The sequence below is a fragment of the Sorex araneus genome, chromosome 11 (genome assembly GCF_027595985.1).
Source record: "Sorex araneus isolate mSorAra2 chromosome 11, mSorAra2.pri, whole genome shotgun sequence".
NCBI lineage: Eukaryota > Metazoa > Chordata > Mammalia > Eulipotyphla > Soricidae > Sorex > Sorex araneus.
In genome coordinates, this window is record NC_073312.1 from 59,259,943 (window position 1) to 59,284,696 (window position 24,754).

Below are 24,754 nucleotides of genomic sequence, written 5' to 3' on the forward strand. Positions count from 1 at the left end.
CAACCTTCAGATTCTTTTGTAGCATCTTCTTTTCTGAAGGGGTCCACTGGTGCCTCAGTTTCTCTTCTCCAAACAGCTCAGGCTTGATTATCAAAGAGATGTATTCCTCATGCCATTGGGCTATTCCAGGGAAGTGCCGCATGCAAGACCGGTGCCTTGCTGGCTGTACAGACTCTCTATCTCCATGTTTTTTTTTTTTTTTTTCGTAAGAACTTATTAAGATGGGACTGGGGAAAGAGTACAGAGATCAGGGTGCATGCAGCTGATCCCAGTCTGATTTCTGGCACCATGTATGGTCCCCTGACCTTTCAGTACTGCCAGTTATGACCCACTGCCCCCCCTCCCCCCAACCAAAAAACAACTTGTCCAGGAGGCTGGGAACAATGCTGAGCTTTTTGTTGTGTGACTTAGAGTGTGAATGGAGGGCACATCTTTTCTGAGCCTCTAAGAATTGTCACGCTCTCAAGTATGAAAGCGATTCTAGTATTCCTTCCTTTAGTCAGACTCCCCAAGGGGTCTTCAGGACCTCTCGCTGTGATACTTAGTCTGGTGGTGCTAGCCTGATGGTTGAGTGCTTGCAGGTTCAGTACGGCAGTGCCCAGGGCCTGGTGTTGTCATGCTTAGGGGGCCATGTGGTGTTTCCCTCAGCCAGATTCCCATCCGAGATGTTTGCATTTGATCCTTTGTAATTTCAAAGCTGTGAAAAATTTTGTACATGGAGTTTTGCCCCAGCATCACATCCCGTGGGACATTGTAATTATTTTTATAAAATGATGCTTTTATTTGTGCAAGGTTGGTCTTTGTTAACTTCCCCTGGCTGCATATTTAGTCTCACACAGCAGCATGTGACCACATACCCACAGAAAGCCAAGGGGGATGCACTAGTGTCTGATTTTCAATTCCATCTGCACCAGTACCTTTGTTTCTTTCTCTGCCACATTTTCCAGTCTTGGACAGTGTCTCCTTCAGTAACCCACTATTGTAAAGTGTCACTTGCCTTTTAGTACTGGGAGATAAGGAGTCAGCACAGCTTTGTTCATGCGTGACCTGACTGCAGGTGTACAGCGAGTGATCACCAACAGATTTTGAAAAAACTAACATGATTGGTCACTGACAGGAAGAGCCTCTGTTACATACATTGTAACTTAAGTAGTAAGAAACTGGCTGTAGGATTCGTATTTGAGATGGTCTATTTCCACTTACCATCAGGGATAATAAAATGTAGATTTATGTTGTTGGGGTAGGGTTTGGTAGTGATTAAGCTGTGTTGATTAAAAACAGTGTTTATGGGACCCATGTTCAAGGGAGGACTGTCTATATATATGGCATTTTATTTTGCTGGGAGGCTGTAGCCAATGGTCGTTGTGCTCTTTCTGGCTTGGTACTTCGGGGTTGTTTCTGGAGCTGCTTTGGGGGGGAATGATGCATAGAGCTGGGAATGGAATCTGCGGCTCCTACATGCACAACGTGGGCTCCAGTGCATCAAGCTGTCTTCCCAGACCTAAGTGGACAATGGATTTGATTTTCCCTTTCCGGGCAGTTGCACATTTAATAGCTCTGGCCAGCGAATTCCAGTGTCACTGTGATAACCAAAGTACATCCCAAGTTGTCCTTTTGGCTCTAGGGTTGGGAGTACTTCTGTAGATTGAACCCATCTCTTAGTCACTGTGTTGTTGATGAGACAGTTGAGGAGCAGCCATTCTGCTTCAGTGCACTTATTGACTGAGTTGGGGAGGTTGACCTTAGCAATCTCTGTAATTAGAGTGCCTTCTGTTGTTTTCCTGTGTCAGTGATGTAGAGTAATCTCTCTATGTGAAGTCATGTGACTTTAACTGGACTTTGCCTCTCTGCCACTTAATGTCTCTGAGCCCTTTGACATATGTCCTTCTTCTTAAAGAGTTCATCTATTTTATATACAAGATTATTGTAAGGAGTACATGGGAATGAATATTAAGCAGAAATATGTGGACTGATTTTGGTGTTGATGAATTAGTGATTCTAGAAATGCTTCTTGAGTTTACTTCTTGAATCTTAAAAACATCTTGAGTTTAAAATGAAATATAACAGAGGCCTCCTGATACTTGAGCAAAATAAACATCTTCAGCTTGTAGACACCCCCTCATGTGAAAAGTTCATTCTTTTCCACCTCTACTTTTCAGTGTTTTATGATGTGAAGTAACTTTAAACAGCTTCCTCCGTGAGGATAGACCTTATTTCTCTATTGATACATGCAAGTCAAATAGAACCCAAGTGAGTTGGTGTTTTGAAGAAGCAGGCTACAGCTGGCTCGCAGCTGGCAGTCATTTTGAATGATTAATTTTCAATAGTTTAAAGTATAAATGCCAAGTTAGAGTGTTCAGTGATATTTTTTCAGGTCCAAGAATAAGTATTTTAAGTAAAGTCAGCATAAATAGACTTGTCTTGGTTGATCTGAGATGTTGATTACTTACCTGTGGATTTTTAACTTTATGTCTGGATTGAAGAATTTGGTGAAATAAGCACATTAGTAGAATGTTGTTGGTCTGGCAAAGATTTCCATCATCTGTAAGATATTATCTTATAATTGCTATAAACCTGCAAAATGTGTAGTATAGTGAACTTGGATAGACATTTTCTTTCTGCATAGTGTGCTAATCTGGAATTCCTTGGAGATGGAAAAATCTATTATAACTTGAACATTAAATATGACTGGAAATTCTTTTTATCATGGATGAAAATACACGCAGATTTTGATTAGATATTGCTTGCCTATGTTATTCTAATTTTGGCAGGTTAGTTTTGGAAAATGAAATTATTAAAATGCTCCAGTGTAAAATGTGATGGATTTTTTTCAGTGAAAGAACTTTCTGTCATGAAGACAATTCCAAATTTCAGCCTATGTAAACATTATCTCCCCTCTCTAACTCTTTATTGTTTTCCTTTTTTTCTAATATCAGAACAGAAAGTACAATTCCATGTTTACTGGGTAACTAACATGAAAAACGTTCTTATTTGCCTTTAATCAAGGGATACTACTTGTTTGTTAAAGGCAAATGTGAGGGGCCAGAATGATAGTACAGTGTGTGGGGCATTTGCCTTGCACACAGTGGACCTGGTTTAGATTCCTGGCATCTCATATTGTTCCCCTGAGTACCACAGGGATAATTTGAGTGGGGAGCTGGGAATAACCCTGAGTACTGCCAGTGTTGGCCTCAGAACCCAAAAGAAAAAAAAAAACCTTAGTATTAGTGAGAAAGTTGTTGACATATGCATTTAATGCTTTTGTTCAGATTTTCCATTATGAAAATAAAATCGGTGGACTATAAAATTGCATATTTGTAATATAAGTGGCTTAAAAAGTCATTCATACATTGTAAAATTGATACTAGGACAAATACTTGTGCTGCTACACATATAGATTGCATTTATATCTTAAAAAGCCTAACTGCAATTCACTTTAAAATGTTTCTTTTTCTAAAGACAGAAGATAGTAATTTTGTTCTCAGAGGTTTTGTGGCTTTGCATACCTCGGCATTCCGTAGTTGAACTGACATCCTGGTATTTATGGTTTTAGTTCCACAGGGGAGCCCTAGTCATTTTAAGCTTGTCTCCCAAAGTTAAGTTCAAATTTCTTACCGCTGTAGGCATCACCATCTTATTTGGGGCGGGGGACGGGGGAGGGAAGGTTCGAGTTCATCACTGAATTGGATTATATTTTGAATGTGAAATGAATATCTGCACAACACCCTGATGTAAGAATTAAGGTCTATCATGAATTTCTGGGAGGTGATCGATCTCTTTACAGGTTTTGTAGGCATTTACTGGATAGCTGAAATTGTGTAAAGTAAATTGTCTTGAGAAGACAACAGTTGTTGCTGTTTTCACTTTCAACTAGTAGTTGAAAATTTGGAACTGATTACTTACTCTCTCCACTTCCATGAGTTTAAAACACATCCTTTTCTGGGACTCTTCTTCACTGCTGGTGGGAATGCCGACTGGTTCAGCCCTTTTGGGAAACAATATGGACGATTCTCAAAAAATTAGAAATTGAGCTTCCATTTGATCCAGCAATACCACTCTTGGGAATATATCCCGGAGAGGCAAAAAGGTATAGTAGAGATGGCATCTGTATTTCTATGTTCATTGCAGCACTGTTTACAATAGCCAGAATCTGGAAAAAACCAGAGTGCCCCAAAACTGATGACTGGTTAAAGAAACTCTGGTTCATCTACACAATGGAATACTATGTAGCTGTCAGAAAACATGAAGTCATGAAATTTGCATATAAATGGATCAACATGGAAAGTATCATGTTGAGTGAAATGAGTCAGAAAGAAAGAGACAGACATAGAAAGATTGCACTCATATGTGGAATATAATGTAACTGAGAAGTACAAGTTGGCAATGATGCAACTTCTGACAGATATCTCTCTGGACTTAGTTACTAAAATACTAAAATGCAGAAACCCGAAACGGAGAGGCCGCTAAGTGTGGTCACTCGACCTCATACCTCTTCATCCTCAGCAATGGAAAACAAATTATCTAATGCTTCCTTTTCAGCAGGTCTGACTTTAGGGGAGAGACTCTCCAAACAATAATAGTGAGGTTTGTTGAAATATTGAATGCAATCAAAGTGAAAGTAAAGTGAAATTTATTAGTTACACAGGCGGGGGGGGGGCCAAGGGTAGGGGGGCTAGGGGCATGGGGGGTTAGGGGTGTGAGGGTGCGGGGTGGGATTCTTGGTGGTGGACTATGTGCACTGGTGAAGGGATGGGTATTCGAGCATTGTATAACTGAGATTTAAACCTGAAAACTTTGTAACTTTCCACATGGTAACTCAATAAAAAATTTAAAATTAAAAAAAAAAACACATCCCTTTCTTTGTTCTGTTTCTCTGTTAACCGGTGTGGATTTTGTGAAGCTGATGTGAGATTGCCGGCAACTCCTGGGACTTAGTGGGGTTAAGTGTTAAGAATTCATTCTGATAAATGACGGCCTCTTCCAGTGTGCTGAGACTGGAAGACTGAGACTCAGAGGAACTATGTCTCCTCACCGTCCGTCCCATGCGCTCAGTGACCTTTACGTCACTTATCCATCCCCAGGTTCTTGTCCCCAACTCCAAGATTTGGCTTCTTTGAAAGTAAACAAAGCCTTTATGTCAGAAATTTCCAGGTTCTAGGACATTTTTCTAAAAGGGTATGGAACTCAAAAACTTTTGGGATTTTTTTTTTTGTGGCCTCTGGGAGAAACTCCAGCCATTACCTTACATCGTCAGCTGCTGCATCATTCATCTACAGGATGTAGAAATATGAGTTGGAATAAGATTTTTAGGAAAGAGTTACAATGTGCTTTAATGTTTATATTAAAGAGGTTCATAATCAGAAGTTCTTGGACTTTGGTTTTATAAAGGTGGAAGCAGAAACTATAATAAGATTGGAAAAATAAACAACCTTATATGAAACTCATTATATATTTTTTGAGATGCAAGATAGTAATTTTCTTCTCAGAAGGTTTGTGGCTTTGTGATTTTAGCCATAGTTTCCTGCCTCACCTTTTCCAGACCCCATCAGTCTCTCTTTGATGACCTCGTAGGATACTTTTTAAAGCAGAACTTGCTGATGACAGAGCTGATGCTTTACTTTCTGCCTCTGCATCCCTTGAACATCCTTTAATCCCTCTTCTACCAGGTGACTGCCTTCCTTTCTTCCTTTCTTCCCCGCAAGACTCCTCCAGTAAAGCAGCTACAATCCTGAGGCTCCTGTACTCGCATCTCCCCACCCACAGTCTTTGAGCAAACTGTCCTTCCTGCCTCCTCAAGATGCTAGAGACCTCCATGCGTTGCTATTCCATAACTGACTGCGGCCAGCCCGTTAATAGCATGTCCTGTCTCTGCGGTGTGTTTCGACTCGGCGTCACTCTCGACTTAGAAAGCTTCACTGATATATCTTCTAAGGGGAATTTTGACTATCTGAAAATAAAATAAATCTATTTTGTTCCTATTTGTCCTTCTCTGCTGGACACCTCGGAGTTTGTAGCTAATGATAGCCAGGTGGTTTGGGATCTGTCAAGTCTTTGAGTCTATATTGAGCAGGTTCACGTACAGAGTGGTCTTAGGGGAGAGGAGGCTTGAGATGTAGTTCCTGCCCTGGTCATGGGAGGTGAACCTTGAAGCACCTCATGGTAAGTCTCATATGCAGCCCAGAGGGCTATCTGCCCTATTTCCTTCCAGCTCTTTCTACCTACACTTATCTGCCTGAAATTTTCTCTATTTTTTTTCTTCCTGTGGGTCACAGCATGAATAAGCATTTCCCTTGAGTTAAGTTTCCGTAACTGCGTATGACTGGATTAGTCCCTCTGTATGTATACTTACTGCCCTGCTCCTTTGTGATACTTAATACATAGTACTTAATGTTGGGTTAACTTGTTTTCTCCCTTATTAGATTATGAGCTCCTGGAACAAAGAAACTTTGGCTACTGTATCCCTAGTATTTAGGATAATATCTGACCAATAGCAGTTCATTTGTAATAAACACTACATGAGTTAATAGTATAGCACACTCTGTAGGTGCAAGTATGTGTGCTTGGTGGTTTCCATGCATTTTTGATTTTTAAAAAATATGTTCATTATGATAGTAGAGAGGAAGTTTGATACTTGATTCTGGAGTCACCTGCTTTTTTTTTGGAGTCGTGTTCAGAGAAGTTTATTCAGTGACTTACTATATTTTCTGACACATTTAAGAAAAATGATATTCCCACAGGACTAAACAGTCATCACCCAAACAGAACTGGGCCAGAGGAATGGCCCCATGGGCTTTGTACGTGCTTTGTGCATGCTTTTAAAAATTAATTTTAATTTATTGAATCACCATGAAACAGAGTATTACAAAATTGCTCATGATTGCATTTCAGTTATACAGTGTTCCAACAAACATCCCTCTATCAGTGTAATTTCCCAGCACCCAGGGGAGTCACCTGCTTTTTAAAAAAGTAATTAATTTAATAAATCACAGTGAGATACAGTTACAGACTTAACAAACTTTCATGATTGCATTTTAGTTAAACAATGTTCACGTCCCCATCCCTCCACTAATGCCCATTCCCCACCACCAATGTTTCCAGTATCTCTTCCTCCACCCCCATCCCTCCCCACCCCCTGCCTCTGTGGCAGGCACATTCCTTCTTTCTCTCTCCATTTGGGTGTTATGGTTTGCAATGCAGGTATCAAGCGGCCATTTGCGTTTGGTACATAGTCTACTTTCAGCATGCATCTACTATCCTGCTATCCTGAGTGATCCCTTTCTCCATCCCAGCTACCTTCACTCCGCGCCCCCCCCCCCCCGCCCCTTGTGCATGAGATAGACTTCCAAGCCTGGGGCAATCCTCCTGACTCTTATTTCTACTCTCCTATTATGTTACTTTATATTCCACAAATGAGTGCAGTCATTCTATGCCTGTCTTTCTTTCTGACTCATTTTACTTAGCATGATATTCTCCATGTTGATCCACTTATATGCAGATTTCATGATTTCATTTTTTTCTAACAGCTGCATAGTATTCCATTGTGTATATGTACCAAAGTTTCTTTAACCAGTCATCTCTTCTCAGGCACTCGGGTGTTTTCCAGATTCTGGCTATTGTAAATAGTGCTGCCATAAACATACAAAGGCAGATGTCATTTCTACTGTATTCCCACATCCATGCCAACACTGGTTGCTTTTGGTGTTTTGGATGTGTGCCAGTCTCTGTGGTGTGAGATGATATCTGATTGTTGTTTTGACCTGCATCTGCCTGATGAAGAGCATTTTTTCATGTTCCTTTTGGCCATTCGGATTTCTTCTTTGAGAAAGTTTCTGTTCACTTCATTGACTCATTTTCTGATGGGATTGGATGTTTTCTTTTTGTAGAGTTCAAGGAGTGCCTTGTATATCCTTGATATTAACTCCTTATCAGATGGGTATTGGGTGAATATCCTTTCCCCATTCTGTAAATGTCTTTGTATTCTGGTTAGTTTCTTTTGAGGTGCAGAAGCTTAGTTTAAGATAATCCCATTCGTTTATCTCTGTTTCTGCCACTTGTTTGGTCAGTGGTGTTTTGTCCTTGAAGATACCTTAACTTCAATGTCGTGGAGGGTTTTGCCGACCTTTTCTTCAGTGTACCTTATGGATTCTGGTCTGATGTTGAGGTCTTTAATCCATTTTGATCTGACTTTTGTGCATGATGTTAGGTAGAGGTCTGAGCAACCCCCCCTTTTTTTTGCATGTATCTGTCCAGTTTTCCCAGCACATTTGTTAAAGAGATTTTCCTTGCTCCACTTTGCATCTCTTGCTCCCTTATCAAAGATTGTATGCTCATATATTTCAGGGTATGTGTAAGGATGTTCAACTCTATTCCACTGGTCTGCATATGTTTTTGTTCCAATGCCATGCTGTTTTAATTATTACCACTTTGTAGTACAGTTTGAAGTTGGGGAAGGTGATGACCCCATCTTCCCCCTGCTACCCCCCCCCCAGAATTGCTTTAGCTATCCGAGGGGGCTTGTTGTTCCATTTGAATTTTAGGAGTGTTTGATCAATTTCTTTGAAGAATGTCATGGGTATCCTTATAGGGATCACATTGAATCTATATAATGCTTTGGGAGTATTTCCATTTTGACAATGTTAATTCTCCTAATCCATGAGCAGATTTCCATTTCCTTGGTGTCCTCTTTTATTTCTTTTTTTTGTTTGTTTTGAACTTGAAATTTATTTATTTAAAATTTTTACTGAATCGCTGTGAGGTACAGTTACAAACTTATGAACTTTCATGTTTGCATTTCAGTCATACATTGATCATTTGCCCATCCCTCTTTTATTTCTTTGAAGTAGCGTTTCGTAGTTTTCTTTGTACAGGTCCTTTACCTCGGTTAAGCTGATTCTGAGATACTAGATTTTCTGAGGCATGATTGTGAATGGGATTGCTTTTTTCATATCACTTTCTTCTCTCATTATTTGCATATAGGAAAGCCATGGACTTTGGGGTATTGATTTTATAGCCTGCAACTTTGCTATATAAGTTTATTGTTTCTAGGATAAGTTTATTGTTTCTTGGTAGAGGCTTTAGGGTTCTCAAAATATAGTATCATGTCATTTTCAAATAGTGAGTTTGATTTCTTCCTTTCCTATTTGAATTCCCTTAATGTCTTTTTCTTACCTAACTGCTATAGCAAGTAATTCCTGTACTGTATTGAATAGTAGCAGTGAGAGTGGGCATCCTTGTCTTGTCCCTGATCTAAGAGGGAAAACTCTTAGTTTTTCACTGTTGAGGATAATGCGTGCTGTAGACTTGTGGTAGATGGCTTTGACTATATTGAAAAAAGTTCCTATGATTCCCATTATGCTTAGTGTTTTCATCATGAATAATGGGTGCTGGATTTTGTTAAGTGCTTTCTCTGCATCTATTTATATGATCATATGATTTTTATCTTTTTCTTTTATTGATATGATGGATTATATTGATTGACTTGTGAATGTTAAACCATGCTTGCATTCCAGGCATGAATTCCACTTCGGTCGTGGCGTATGATCTTTTTGATAAATTGCTGGATTCCATTTGCTAATAATTTATTGAGGATCTTTGCATGATTGTGAATGGGATTGCTCATCAGGGATATCTTCCTGTAATTTTCTGTGGAGTAGTTGTTGGTAGATGGTAAAATGGGGTTTCTAGGGAATTAAGCTTATATTTGTGATTTCAGAAAAGTGTATATGTTTACCAAAACCGAGAGGCCGCTAAGTGTGGTCACTCGACCTCATACCTCTTCATCCTCAGCAATGGAAAACAAATTATCTAATGCTTCCTTTTCAGCAGGTCTGACTTTAGGGGAGAGACTCTCCAAACAATAATAGTGAATTTTGTTGAAATATTTGAATGCAATCAAAGTGAAAGTAAGGTGAAATTTATTAGTTACACAGGCGGGGGGGCTAATGGTGGAGGGGCTAGGGTCGTGGGGGGGTTAGGGGTGTGGGGCTGTGGGGTGGAGCTATACTGGGATTCTTGGTGGTGGACTATGTGCACTGGTGAAGGGATGGGTATTTGAGCATTGTATAACTGAGACTTAAACCTGAAAACTTCGTAACTTTCCACATGGTGACTCAATAAAAAAAATTTTAAAAAAAAGAAAAGTGTATATGTTTAATATGTAATTTATCTATAAATAAATACGTATCTATACCATTATAATTTATTGGGTTAAGTGGCCAAATTCATAAGAAAGGCACATAGGTTATTTCCTTATTGCTCCCCCATCAACACTATTACAGTAAGATTTTATTTTTCTTTCTTGTCTCGGTAGGAATATTAACCAATTTAGAGGAAATTCTGAATTTTATAATAGTCACATTGAAGAGATTTGTGCAGATAGTAACTCGAAGTAATAGGGATAATAAATGTGACCAATAGGAACTACCCCCTGCCTGAATTTAGTGACTAATGAGAGTATCCTTGAGTCACTTGGATTTAGGACCTAAGTGATTTTGCATATTAATTGGGGAGTACTTTATTAACCTCTCTTTCTCTTTCTCTGGGAATCCTAGACCCTATGAATTGATACTGTGCCAACATCTGGACACTGTCAGGCCTTTTTTTGTTATTCTTTATTCTTGACTTGACACAGACATCAGGAATTATGTCTGCTCATGGTTGTGTGCCCTCACTTGTGACACCTAAGAAAATTCTTGATAAACATTTTGGTAAATATTTACATCCTGAAGCATCTTTTTCATGTATGCATATGCACATTTTCAATAGCCATACAAAGCAGGGAGAGGTTCCAATAGGTGGCGCTAGAGGATATGGACACTATGATGGTCGACATGGTGTGAAGTTTGCATTTGTTTTTTTCCCCCCTCTGATTAAAAAACCCAAATCTTTATTGAGGTCTTTTGACTTCCAAAACCATTACTGGTCCTTTCATGCTTCATTTCAACACCACACCCGTGACTGGGATGCCCACTTCCCTCCACCAAACCTAATTTCTATGGATCAACTTTCCAGTTCTGTTGCCTTTGACAACTTTTGGAGGGAAGCAAAAACACACCTGAGAAATACACACAATGATGTAAATCCCTGTTACCTCAATGAAAACAGCTCAGATGTTCATTAGAGGATGGTGCTTCACAGGCAGACTGGGATTTTAATCTCTGCTTTGTTACTTCATCGCTGTGTGAGCAATAAAGAAGCTCGCCGGGAGCTGTGAAGATGTTAATCCAAATATTGCCTGTGCTTGCCATGTTAGCATAGAGAGCTTGCTTTTCTTTGAAGATGCAGTTTTAAGTAAAGACAGAAAATAAGAGAATTTCCTGTTGTCAGTAGGGAAATAAACACAGTGAGGTGGCGAGGCATTCTGGTTGGGGTCGGTGGAAGGGAACTGCAACTTGGAGCAGATGGCAGCTGGGCCAGACTGAGGGCAAATATTTCTATATTTTATGTAGAAGCACAGGAAATGAAACCATTTCATGACAGAGTCAACTAAACACAGGGATGGCCTCAGATGGCAGGTGAAGAAACAGGATTCAGGCTCTGTACAGACAGGTGACTGAAAATGCATCAGGGCCTTGAAAGACAGTATTTTGTTGTTTAAATGTTTTTTAACACACTCAGAGTTGGGGAAGGTGGGTGGTCGACTGACTTGTTACTTTTCTGTTGGGAGGGTCACTCTGAGTAGTGCTGAGGGGACCATGTAGTACCAATATCTAACCAGGGTCAGTTCCATTCAAGACATACCCAGCCTTGCCCAGGGCTTACTCCTGAATCTGCTCAAGAATCCCTCCTGGAGGTCTCTGGGGACCATGTGCAAGGCAAGGCAAAGGTATTACTGTATTATCTCTTTACTCTGTCCTCCCGCTCACCATGTTGAACTCAAACAGGTATGTATAGAAAAATTTCCCTAAAGAAAATCAACATTGCAATCCCCATAATAAATGTCCTGTGAGCAATGCTAGTGTGACTTTGATAATGGCAAATGTCTCAAGATCTTAGTATAAAAGACGGGGAGAAAGCGGCGGACAGCCCAGAGGTTTTTGTCGTGATTAAAGGGGCTTCTGTGCCTCAGTGTGCGCCAAGTGCTGCCATGTGGTGATGTGGATCTTCAGGTGCTGAGTTTGCCAAGTTTTCCCAAAGAATCAGAAATCTGAATTCCTGTGTGCAGGTACCAGATTGAAAATCTTGGGTCATCGTTCGTAAAACCTTATCATGGGGTGACAAAATACACCAGTGGGTTGCCGCCGGAAACAGCTGCTGGAAGCCCTGTTCAGCTGTGCTGAGGGGGTTTAAGGAGGGCTGATGCTTGGCAACATGGTTAACCACTAACCTTGTGCTCGGCCCCAGCAGAGCCAGTTCCAAAGGGGAAAGCCTCCTCCTTATTTATCTGTCAGTACTATTTACTAATCACTGTGTTAATGTGTTTTATCCTCTTCTGCATTTACTTTCATTAACTCTAAATTCATATTCATAAAGTAAATATTGCCCTACTCAAAGGGATTAACAAATGGCAGTAGCTCTAATTGGATTGTTAATTTAGTTGTTTGCTCTTAATGAATTTTGTATTTCTGTGACAAACGACAAAAGTAAATAGTCATTCATGTGTTAAAATAGAGAAAAACAAAGGTTGAACATTTTTTTGGTGACTCATTTCTTCATCAGCTTCCTTTGTTGGGTAGTGCTTGAATCTCTCACTCTCACACCTTGGCACATTTGGGTCTCAAATCTCCTGGCCAGAGTTCACTGCTTCTAAGTGGGAAAGAACTATGTTGCAAAAAAAAGAAAAAGGCCATTTTGAACAGAAGAAGGAAGATGGGAATGCAGCCTTATGACATGATGTCGTATTTAGAGACTTTTCATCAGTTTTAATGAAATACAAATGTGCCTGAAGCACATTTCCCAGAAAAAAAAAGCTTCATTTAGTATGGCCTAACCCACATAGTTTTGTATTACAAAGATCATGTTTGATGTGTTGCAATCTCTTGGCGATTGTTTTGGGGAATTTTCAGCACAAGCATCTCTGATGGTTTTGGTGTTAAGTTGAACTAATTAGATGTTCATGGACTTTTTGTCTTGTCTCTATGTTCATATTCTGTAACTTCAAGGGGAGGAAATGGGAGTAACAGTCCATTATAGAATATATCTCAGATTAAGGTTTCAGAATGGTACATCTTCTTATCCCCAAGTGGGTTTTTTTTTTTTGCATTGTTTCAAAATGAGATCATTTTGTTATATCAACATGAAACTAAAGATTTGAAAACAATTATTTTTCCAGAAAAATCTTATCTGCAAGTGTAAGTTCTTAATTGAATCAATATTTTCCTCTCATTTTTTTTTATAGATCATGGAGGAAACAAATACACAGATTGCTTGGCCATCGAAGCTGAAGATTGGAGCCAAGTCTAAGAAAGGTAAGTTGTCAGAGATTATGAAATTTTTGTGGTTTTGATCCTGGACACTGTGAAATTATTGTGTTTATCAGGGGGGAAAATTAGAGTTCATTCATCTTATGTGTGTCTTAATGTTTGTGACTTAGCAGTATTTAGGGAAATGGTCATAATTAAAATTAATTGTGCAGTAAATTTCATTCATTAATTTATCAGACAACAGAAAGTTTTTATTCTAGGCATTTAAATGTAATTGAAATGTTACTATAAAAGCAGCCACAATAATATGTGATTTTAGGAATACCTAAAGTCTTGTCTTAAATCTTGCATTTCTCTGTGTGTATTCACACATAAACTTCTAATTTAAACTAATAATGTGCTTGTTTATGTACCAGTGGATTTAATAGCTAATTTCTTCCTCCCACACTTACGAACCTTTGATTTCCCTTTCTTTCCCTGCTGTGCACAGGGATTACTCCTTGCTCTGCGCTCAGGAATTATACCTGGTGGTGCTCGGGACCATATAGGATGCTGGGGATCAAACCTGGGTCTCGGCTGCATGCAAGGCAAATGTCCTACCCACTGTGCTATCACTCCAGCCCCTGATTTTCTTTTTTTTTTTTTTATTGCTTTTTGGGTCACACCCGGCAATGCTCAGGGGTTACTCCTGGCTCTGTACTCAGGAATTACCCCTGGCGGTGCTCAGGGAACCATATGGGATGCTGGGAATCGAACCCGGGTTGGCCGCATGTAAGGCAAACGCCCTACCTGCTGTGCTATCGCTCCAGCCCCCTGATTTCCTTTCTTGACTGCATTTTCTTCCTCCTCTGTCAGACAGCAAAGCCCTTTAGATTTTCCTTTTTAGTTTGAGCATTTTCCCTATATTGTCCTCTTTTGCTATAACTATAGCAGCATTGTGGATGGAGGTTGAAAAGGGAAGTAGAAGCCCTATAGGCACTCTTTATTCCCCCTCCCCCGCAAGCTCACAGAGCATTTTCAGATGACCCAACCATTAGTGCTTTTCTTGACAGTTCTTGTTTCAAAAGTCTAACCATATTCTGAAAAACACCGGTTCTGTATGTTTCATTGAAAGATGTCTGTAGCCATTAGGAAATAATTTAAGACCAACAAACAGTTTAAAAAATGATGATTGTGTAAGCTGAGCCCTATTCCTTGTGGTCTAGGGTTTTTTTTGTTTTTTTTTTTTTTGGTATTGCTGTTTAACTTTGTGTTTGCTATCCTTCTTCCTGTGACTTTTACTGATACTAAATATTACAGGATTTCTCAATTTTCTTGTTGGATCCCAGAATACTGCCTTTAAATTCTCTTATTTACTCATCTCATGGAATGCAAATTGTTTTAGAGTTAGAAATGTGAGTTTTATGAGCCGGATTTCAATGAATTGGGGTTTCTTTGGAAACTCGAATCTTGTTCTTTAGTTAATGACCATGGTGGCACTGACACGAGAGGCCTATGTGCCAAACAGGCCTGAGCTTACACAGTACGGCTGGAGCTGAAGGAGAGTGGGGACGGCTGGCCTGGCCTGTGGCTGACCTGAATTGGTTCCCCAGCACCTGCACCCACCCCTGAGCCCAGCGGGGGTGAGCCCTGAACACAGCCAGGTATGGCCCCAAACAACTGTCACTGTCACTGTCATCCCATTGCTCATCGATTTGTTCGAGCGGGCACCAGTAATGTCTCTCATTCTGAGACTTATTGTTACTGGTTTTTGGCATATCGAATACACCACGGGTAGCTTGCCAGGCTCTGCCGTGCGGGCGCAATACTCTCGGTAGCTTGCCGGGCTCTCCGAGAGGGGCGGAGGAATCGAACATGGGTCGGCCATGTGAAAGGCAAACGCCCTATCCTCTGTGCTATCACTCCAGCCCCAGGCCCCAAACAACAATAGCAGCAAAACCCAACCAGACAGAAAGACTCAGTGAATTTCCAAGAGTCACTCCACAGCTTGGTTTGTCTTTCTTTCTTTATTATACTTTGATTTCCCAGGGACTATTATATATGTTCTCAGTAAATCTTTAGCGTGATAAAATGTTTTACCCAAGGGAAGAAATTGCTGTTAGAGAGTTGTCTAATTGATTATAGTCATTTAAAAATCTCTGGCCTACTATTTGAGTAAGTGGGAATTTAAATATAATCTGGTTATACTTCTTCTGTGGTCACAGAGTGAAATGATGGGACTGGAGATAGTACAGTGGGCAGGGTACTTGCTTTCCATGTGACTGAACCAGTTTCATTCCTGGCATGCTCTATATATGGTCTCCTGAACCATGCCAGAAGTGATCCCTGAGCACAGAGCCTGAAGTAAGCCCTGAGAGCAGTGGAGTGTGGCTCAAAAAACAAAACCAAAAATAAAAACAGCAAAAATTTAAAAAGCGATATGTTTCATCACCAGGCTAATAAAAATGTAATTTGATCATCCCTAGAGAAACCCCCAAGTAAGCATGAACATTAAAGCAATTCTGATAATTTTGAATGTCTTTTCTCTTGTGTTACCTATACAATTCTTTCCTCATAAGAAACTGAAAATTGATATAGAATTTCAAGTATGACTATGCTTGAGAGATTTTATCCGATAGGAAAGATAATATGAAACTAGATTGTTGGGGGGCAGGGGTGGGTGGAGAGATAGTACAGTGGTAGGGTACTTATCTTGCATGCAGCCAGTCTGGGTTTGATCCCAGGCACACCTAATGATCCCCGTACTCTTTCAAGAGCCATCCTTAAGAAAAGGAGTAAGCCCTCAGCACAGCTGTTTGTGGCCGAAAAAATGAAAAAAGAAATTAGATTGTTTTTGACCAATTCCCAGTCAGTTGCTACACTTAAACCACTCAGAATGCTATTTCTCCATTACTCCACATTTTGATCTTTTTTGCTTTGAAAATAAAAATGTTCAGGTAAATTGAGACTAGATAGTACAAGAGTTAAAGCACTTGCCTTGCTTGAGACAAGCCCTGATTTTTATCCAACCCTGATTCTTATCTGCAGCATTGCAAAGAGGTCCTCTGAGCACAATGTTTGCCTCCAAACCCCCCAAATTTAAAAAAAAAAAATGAAAGAAAAATTCAGTTTTCACCATAAAAGTGTAAATTGTGGCTGCAGAGAGTACAGCAGGTAGGAAGCTTGCCTTGCACGTGGCCGACTTGTGTTCAATACCTGAGCCGCACTAGGAGTGATCCCTGAGCACTGCCAGGTATAGTGTGTCCCCCTTCGCCCTAAAAGGGTATATTTCAGCAGTACTTTTGAGGCTCTTAGCATAATTTCCACATGGTTGAAGTTAACTTTTGGAATGGTGCCTAAGACTTGATCCCTTCTGGCCAGGTCTACACACATTATTTTGTATTATTTATGAGGTGCTACCAATGTACACAATACTCTATGATGAGTAGAATGTGCCAGAAGAGAAAGATTGAATATAAGGAAGAGAGGAAAAACATTAAAAGTTTTCCTCAGAGGAATTTACTGTTTAGAATTGACTTGAGATTCTTATTACTTAAAACACAGCTGCTGAATCAGTTCTTGGCCATCATTACTGATATTTTTTAAAAAATTTTATTATCATGGTATAATGCAGACATGAAGTTTATTTGAGTATAGCTTCTATTTAGTAAAACTGAAATGAAAATGCCAGGAGAAATTTTAGAAAAGAATTATTTTGCTTATTCACGTGGCTGTTTTCCCCACCTCTGAATGTCAAAGAGGAAAGAGTTGGCCTTTATTTTAAGCCTTCTCCACCCCAAATTCTCATTTGTCAAGAGACCAAATCTAGTGACTCATGTCACATTGTGGATGATTAAATTCTAAGTCCCATAGTGATGTGGAGATTTGGAATATATAATTAATCCATAGACTATATGAGACAATACAGCCATGAATTTGCATTGCTTTTCACTTTCTCCAGTTACAGTGCGTATTGGTTGAGTATTTGAGCATAAATAAACATTTATTATGGCTGCTGTTACTATAGTCTGCCCTTTCTTTACCTTGTTGGAATTTAGTCCATGTTTTTCAAATGACCTTCCAACAGTACTGTCCAAAACTTGATTTTTAAAGACATCAGTCCTTAATGACTGTGTGAACAGCCCGTTGGGTTGGTAGGATGCTGCCTGATAGGAGGAAAACTCACTGCTGGAATTTGTTGTCAGTTAAACAAGTCACATTCCTCTATGGAGATTCTGGCTCAGTAGGTCTTGGGGTGGGACCGGGAATCCTTGTATTTACCAGTTCTCCTGGGGGTTCTTAGGATTAAGTTCAGTTTTGGACATAAAAATTCATCATCTGACATGGAAATCTCATAACTTAGTCAGCAAGGAGACAATGTGTTCAAAAGGCAATGGATGATGACTGCAATTATAAAGCAGGCAAAGTTTTATGACAATCACTTTTGGCTAATGTCCACTTTGGTTTCCAAGGAATTGAATTTTTACGCATTAATTTTATGTTGCTGTCATCTTTGCAGTCAGTGAACAAGGATAAGTTTAGAGTGATGATAACCTCATTGTTCTGTGCCTGTGTGAAATGTCATTTTGGGAAAAAGACCATCTGGTCCATCTGGTGCTTCTTTCCTTTTTCTACCCTCTTCCTCCGGGGTCTTCATTTTCAACCTTTTCTTTCTTCCCTTTCACCACCATTTCTTTTATTCCCATTTACCTGTCTAGAATGTATTGAAAAGTGCAATAGAAACATTTTGATTAAGTAAGCAGGAATTTTGGTGAAAGTGCATGTTTTATGATATTTATTCAGAGACTGTATACATGTAATATAAGAGTATATATGTATATATATAATTTTTTGAAGTTTTTTTTTTTTTTTTTTTGCTTTTTGGGTCACACCTGGCTCTGCACAGGGGTTACTCCTGGCTCTGCACTCAGGAATTATCCCTGGCGGTGCTCAGGGGACCATATGGGATGCTGGGAATTGAACCCAGGTTGGCCGCGTGCAAGGCAAACGCCCTACCCGCTGTGCTATCGCTCCAGCCCCAGTATATATATAATTTTTAAGGATTGAATTCTCATGAGAGCCACAGGAACTAATGATTTAAGATTTAGTGTTATGTATTAAAATTGGTGTCTCTGATCTTAATGGGGGGTCATGATTAAGAAAAATAAAAGTAATGTGTTCTTCTCTAAGCAGACCTTTATTGGATGGAAGAAAAAAGTGTTCCCATTTCTTGTAGTTTGAATGCTAGTATTTTCTGGTTGGCATAGAAAACTCCGAGGTTGTGCATAGTATTTAAGAATTATCATATAGGGGCCGGAGCGATAGCACAGCGGGTAGGGCGTTTGCCTTGCACGCGGCCGACCCGGGTTCGATCCCCGGCATCCCATATGGTCCCCCAAGCACCGCCAGGAGTAATTCCTGAGTGCAAAGCCAGGAGTAACCCCTGAGCATCGCTGGGTGTGACCCAAAAAGCAAAAAAAAAAAAAAAAAAAGAATTATCATATGGTTAGTACTGTAATCTTACTAATATAAAGTAACTTATGAACTCATCAAAACTTAATTGTGCTCTCTAAACCATTGACCTACAAATGGAATTTTGAATAAGTTGCACAGTTTCTAAAAAGTCCTGCCACCCTTTCTTAATAATAGATAAAAGTGGTTTGTACTGAGAACTTATACTAGTGACTGCTTTGTGCTCCATGATTTTAATTCAGTTTGTTCTCTTAACTAAGGTAAAGTTTTTTTAAAATTCTCCTGTTTCCTCTTAATTTTCTCGTTTTGCTTAGATCGGCAAAGATAAATGCATAAAAATCATTTAAAGTTCTTATGCTGAATTCTAAATAAATGAGATTAGCATTAATGAAAGTTAATTGCCTTTGTTTTAGGAAAGATTTTACTTGCAGAGTTAAGGTGACAGAAACTGCTAGATACAAATGTTTCTCTTATGGCAATTTTGGTTGTTTAGTCAGAATAAAAGGTGTTAACTGGATTGCTTGATGTATCCTATTTTGGAATTGATTTGGCAAAAAATCTGGCCATACTTTTCCTTGCAGAACAAATAAGACAATCATCAAAATTCCATGAAGTTTTTTGGTTGATTTTTGGTTGCATTTCATAAGAACAAGTGATATCTAATAGAAAATCTTAGAATGAGAAAAATTGTACAGCATACAATTTTTTAATTTTTCTCAGGGGGGAATATTTTGTTGGGTTGCTGTTGTTATTGTTTTTGAGTCACACCCAGCAATACTCAGAGGTTACTCCTGGCCAGGAAGTCCTGGCCATGCTTGGGGGATCATATGAGATGCAGGGCATCAAACCCAGGTCTGCTGTAGGCAAGGCAAGCACCCAACCCACTGTACTATAACTCTGGCCCCATTCTGTCATGTTCTAATACTTGAGGATTCAGGTTGGGCTAAGTAAGGCTTTTAGCAGGTAGGAAAAAGTAATAGCATAAGTGTTCCAAGTGTTGGATTGTAACCCAATTAGTATATCAAAATTTAAAATAGGGGTCAAAACCAGCATGTAAAAACACACAACTAGATTAGAAAGAGTATTAAGAGTATTGTTTTACAGAATCATCATCATCATCATCATCCCATTGATCGTCAAATTTCTCAAACGGTCTTAGTAATGTCTCCATTCGTCTAAGCCCTGAGATTTTAGAAGCTTCTCTCCACTTGTCCCTTCAACGATGCTATACTGGAGGCTCATTCAGGGTCAGGGGAATGAGACCAAGCTTGTTACTGGTTTTGACATATTAATACACCATGGGGACCTTGCAAGGCCCTCCCATGTGGGCAGGAAACTCCCAGTGGTTTGCCAGGTTCTCCTAGAGGGAGAAGTCGGCTATAAGATATAAGCTTCTGGGAGCTTGCTTTTAAGTCCCTGGATGCTGGCCATTGACAGGATTACACAGTGCTGAGGCAGTCCCTTGGGTGTGACCGCCTAGCTACTGGGAAATGGGAAATATGGGTGGAGGAGGCCCAGTCCTGATCCGAACAGGCTTGGAGGTCTCAGCCCCGGGTCCCACACACCTGGGTTCCTCTGCCGGTTCCTTCATGCGTGAGGCTCGTCCAAACATGTGGAAAGGGGCCTTGAGCATGGCTGTGGCTAGGCTCCGGAAGTCTTCTGCTACCGGGAGCTCTGCTGGGGTGGGGAGGGAAGCTGGAGCCCATCCCCACCGAGGAGGCCCTGGGGAAGACAGCCAGGCGCATGGGCAAGAGACTCCCTGAGTCGCTCTCCTCTGGGAGTTTTATGGAATATTTCAGTTATATATGTTGCATATAACATACGAACATGCATATATATATGTATTAGATAAATAGGTCATTACATAATGTGGATGACAAAGAGCAGAGAGTGGCCTGTCGGTTCTCCAAAGGGTAAAGAATATATATATTTTGTTCATTACTGTATTCCTAGCACTAACTAGTATTTGACACTTGGCCAGTTTTTGAGGATTGTTTTATAACTCTGTATAAGAGCCATTAACATGAATAGAAACGCTTATCATTATGATGTGTGGTGTAGAAAAAGGCTGAGAATCATGACCTTCACACTCAAAAAATAGCATTCCCTCTCAAAAAATACTGACCTGTGGATATTTTCTCTGTAGATCTCTGAAGTGAACAAAGTTGGTACATGATTTGTGGCTGAAGCTGATGTGACTAAAGTTCCTCTTTGTGGTTCATAATTGTCCTCAGTAAGAAATTTAAGGAAAATGACCTGATGGTTATCACTCAAACTCTTGAATGAGTGAACTTGGTGCCTTTTTAGTAGAATTGTGAATGACACAAAAGGACTCGACCCTTCTGATTGTTTTCCAGACTGGAATTGCTTTGCTTGTGATTAATTTGTACTTGGTTATATAATTTACATATCAGTAGTAGTGTGGGCTACCACCAGTTATTGAAATTGATTGGGGCAAAGTAAAGTGTTTAATATTTTATATACATAATGTAATGATTAGATAACTGTAGTATTAGATGGTGATTTTGTTTTACTGCTAAAGACAGGTACATGCAGATTAAATTATTTGCCCACACTTTTATAGTTAATCGGCAGCAGACTTCAAACAAGATCAGTCTATTTTGGAGTTCCAAGTTATCACTGTTAATGCATATTCTGATCCACACTTGAACGAGAAAATAACTTTCTTGGTGCCGTTTCTTATTTAAGGGTGTTCTCTGATGTATTCATATCTTCAAAGACCATGCTAAGTCTAGATGATTACAATCAGTAGTAATCAATTTTATAATATCTCAGTCCTTGGGAGTGAAGTATGAAGGTAGACTGAGATTAGCATATCCTTACTTTTATAAATAATGCTTTCTTATAAAGGGAAGTTAGATTTAACGTTCCAACAATGCTGGAATGTTAGAGGGTGCTGACCCCCCCACACCAAATGTGCGTATGACGTTTTACTGTCCTCAGACTTGACTCACAGGCTGCTGTTGGCTGGAAACCTGAGCAATCAGTCAACATTTATTTTGTGTTTAAAATGTATTTATTTGCATTTTTATAATAAAGAAAATTGGCCTAAAAGCCTCAATATTTGATCCACGAATCAAAATCAAAACACTTTTATGGTGCTGTGTTGTTCAGTACTGCCTCAGACATAAGAAAGCAAAAGTGAACTCATGAGGTTGCTACCCATGGTTCAAATATCAGCTGTGTAGTTTGCATTCACAATTTTTGGTGTTACCCCTTTCTACATGAATAAACTCATTTTAGGACAGCACCAATTTTGCACATTTAAGATTCTTTCTGAGTATGTGTGTTCTCACACACTGATTCAACTCACAAACGCAAGCACTCACAGAGTTCCAATTTCCAGGTGAGTGATTCTTACTCTGTGTTGCATTGTCAGGGTTCAGTACCTGAATTTAGGTTCATTTCTTGTGTCCATCTGGTTCTTTAGTTAGTTTTCTTTTCTGAAGGCTTTAAGGTTCACATGCTCATCTTATTACTTCCACGAGCTAGCTGGTCCTTGCAAACTTTATTTTTCTCCTGGATAAGAGCCAAAGAGGAAGATGGTTTTTCAATTTTTAACCTCTAAAACCTGAAATAAGCAAACATTTTTATTTGCTTCTTCCTTGGAAGGAAACAAATTTGGATTAGAATAGAGAGGTAAAAAAAGTAAGGCGCAGGATGGGAAATTGAAAAGTATCAAGAAAGCAAGACCTGCCAGAGACTGATGCAAGCCATATCTCAACAGGGAACTCTGAAAGAGCTAGAGAATACAGTGGGTACAGAGTACAGAGAGTACATTGCATGTATCCAACCCGGTTCGACACTGCACACCATATGGTTTCTGGAACTTGCCAGGAGTGATCCCTTAGTTGAGTCAGGAGTAAGCCCTGACTACAGTGGGGTATGCCCCCGCCCTCCACCTTTCAGGGCAACCAGTTTAAAAAAAAAATGGGCTGAAAGCCTTAACAGATACCTTGCCAAAGAAGATACACAGGTGGCAAAGAGTATGGAAAGATACTGCACACAGTATGTTATTAGTGAATTGAAAGTAAAAACATACACACATCTAGTAGAATGACTGAAGTCAGAAACACCGGTAACACCAAATACTGATAGTATGTGGAACAATAAAAACTCATTCATTGCTAGTAGCACTCTATCACTGTCATCCTGTTGCTCATCAGTTTGCTCCAGGGGGCACCACTAATGTTTCCATTGTGAGACTTGTTATTGTTTTTGGCATATTGAATATGCCACGAGGGGGCAGCTTGCCAGGCTCTGTTGTGGGGGCAAGATACTCTCGGTAGCTTGCCAGTCTCTGAGAGGGAAGGAGGAATCAAACCTGGGTTGGCTGTGTGCAAGGCAAACGCCTTATCTGCTGTGCTAGTGGAAATGTAAAATAACCACTTTGGAAGGTGGTTTGGGTTTACTACAAATTAAATTATTGTTTTTTGGTGGAGGGGGTTGGGGCTATTCCTGGCACTGTGCTCAGAATCGCTCCTGAGCAGCTTAAGCAGTGCCAGGGACTGAACTCAAATCAGCCCCATTCAAGGCAGTTGCCTTCAACCGTCTGTTATCACCTTTGCCTTAAACCTGTTTTTATATACCAGCAATCAAGTTCCTTATTACTTACCCAGATGGAAGCTTAATTTTCACATAGAAACATTCACATGAATGTTTTTAGCAGCTTATTCATGATTGTCCAACCTTGGAAGTAACCAGATGACTCTTAGTGGATAAACAACTGTAGTGTGTTCAGAAAATACATTATTATCTGGTGCTAAATAGGAACAAGTTGTCAAAACCAAATACATGAAGCAACATTAAATATATATTAGTGAAAGAAGCTGCTCAGACACACTGTATAATATCAATTAGATGACATGTTGGAAAAGGTAAAATGATGGAGACAGTTTAAAAACAAAACAGAACAGTGGTTGCCAGAGTTTGGAAAGGAGGAATGAATACACAGGCACAGATGATTTTTAGGAAACTCTGTATGCCTTACGCTCATAGATACATGTTTCACATTTGTGGGAAGCTAGTACAATGTGTATTGCTGTTAAGGAAGTTGATGGTGTGAGTCTGTGCTGGTGTGTAGGAAGAGTGTAGGGAGGGAGAGACGGGCGCATGGGAGCTCTCTGTATCTTCCATTCAAACACCCCAAACATAGATTAAAAAAAAATACTCAGACAAAACATTTGAGTCATCATTTAGATTATATTAGATGAAAGGGTAGTATGTGATCATTAATTGCAATGTGTTATTTTTTAAAAAATATTTTTTGCGGGGGTGTGGGGAATTGGGCCATGTTTGGCTGTACCCAAGGTTTACTGCTGACTCTGTGCTCAGGAATTACTCCTGGTGGGCTGGTGGGCCTTGTGGGTTGCTGAAGACTAAACTTGGGTTGGCTGTGTGCAACCACCGTACCGTACTGTACTGTCTTTCTGATCCGTCAATGTGTATGTTTACAAGCACTTGAAATCTTGTTTCCCGAGCAGATGTTTGCAAGTCCCTAGTTTGAAAACTAGGGGAAAAAAAAATAGAGGCCTGCTCAGACTCCCTTCCATTTGCAGCCTTCCGTTTCTCTGTTATATCATATGAGCCGAAAGGTCAAACTTATTTCCCTCCCTTGGCACATAGCCCTGGTGCTGGCTAGTGTGTTCTGTGTTAGTCCTTACCTTAACCCACTTGGATGACTGTAACACTCATTCTTACACACAGTAGTAGCTGATGTAAAGAGATGCTATGGTTTGTCTAGTCTCACCTAAATTTTAAAAGTTTGTTGTGATAGAATCTGAACTTTGGATTCAGAGTTTGAATTATTTTCCTCCACTGTGAACATATTTATAGGTGCTAGTGTTTGGTCACCAGAGGAATCAAGATCCACTGAGACATTCACTAAAGACAATGCAGATATGTTTCTTTACTCATTTTCA

The 24,754-nt window shown here is 39.8% G+C and overlaps 1 protein-coding gene across 1 annotated transcript in view; it reads left to right on the forward strand.

The window, feature by feature from the left end:
- LOC101555532 (protein bicaudal C homolog 1) overlaps positions 1 to 24,754 on the forward strand; it is a 344,568-nt gene that overhangs the window by 185,743 nt on the left and 134,071 nt on the right. Inside the window, exon 3 of the mRNA XM_055119361.1 lies at positions 13,337 to 13,406. Within this exon, the coding sequence (XP_054975336.1) occupies positions 13,337 to 13,406 (70 nt within the window). The remainder of the gene's footprint in view (positions 1 to 13,336; positions 13,407 to 24,754) is intronic.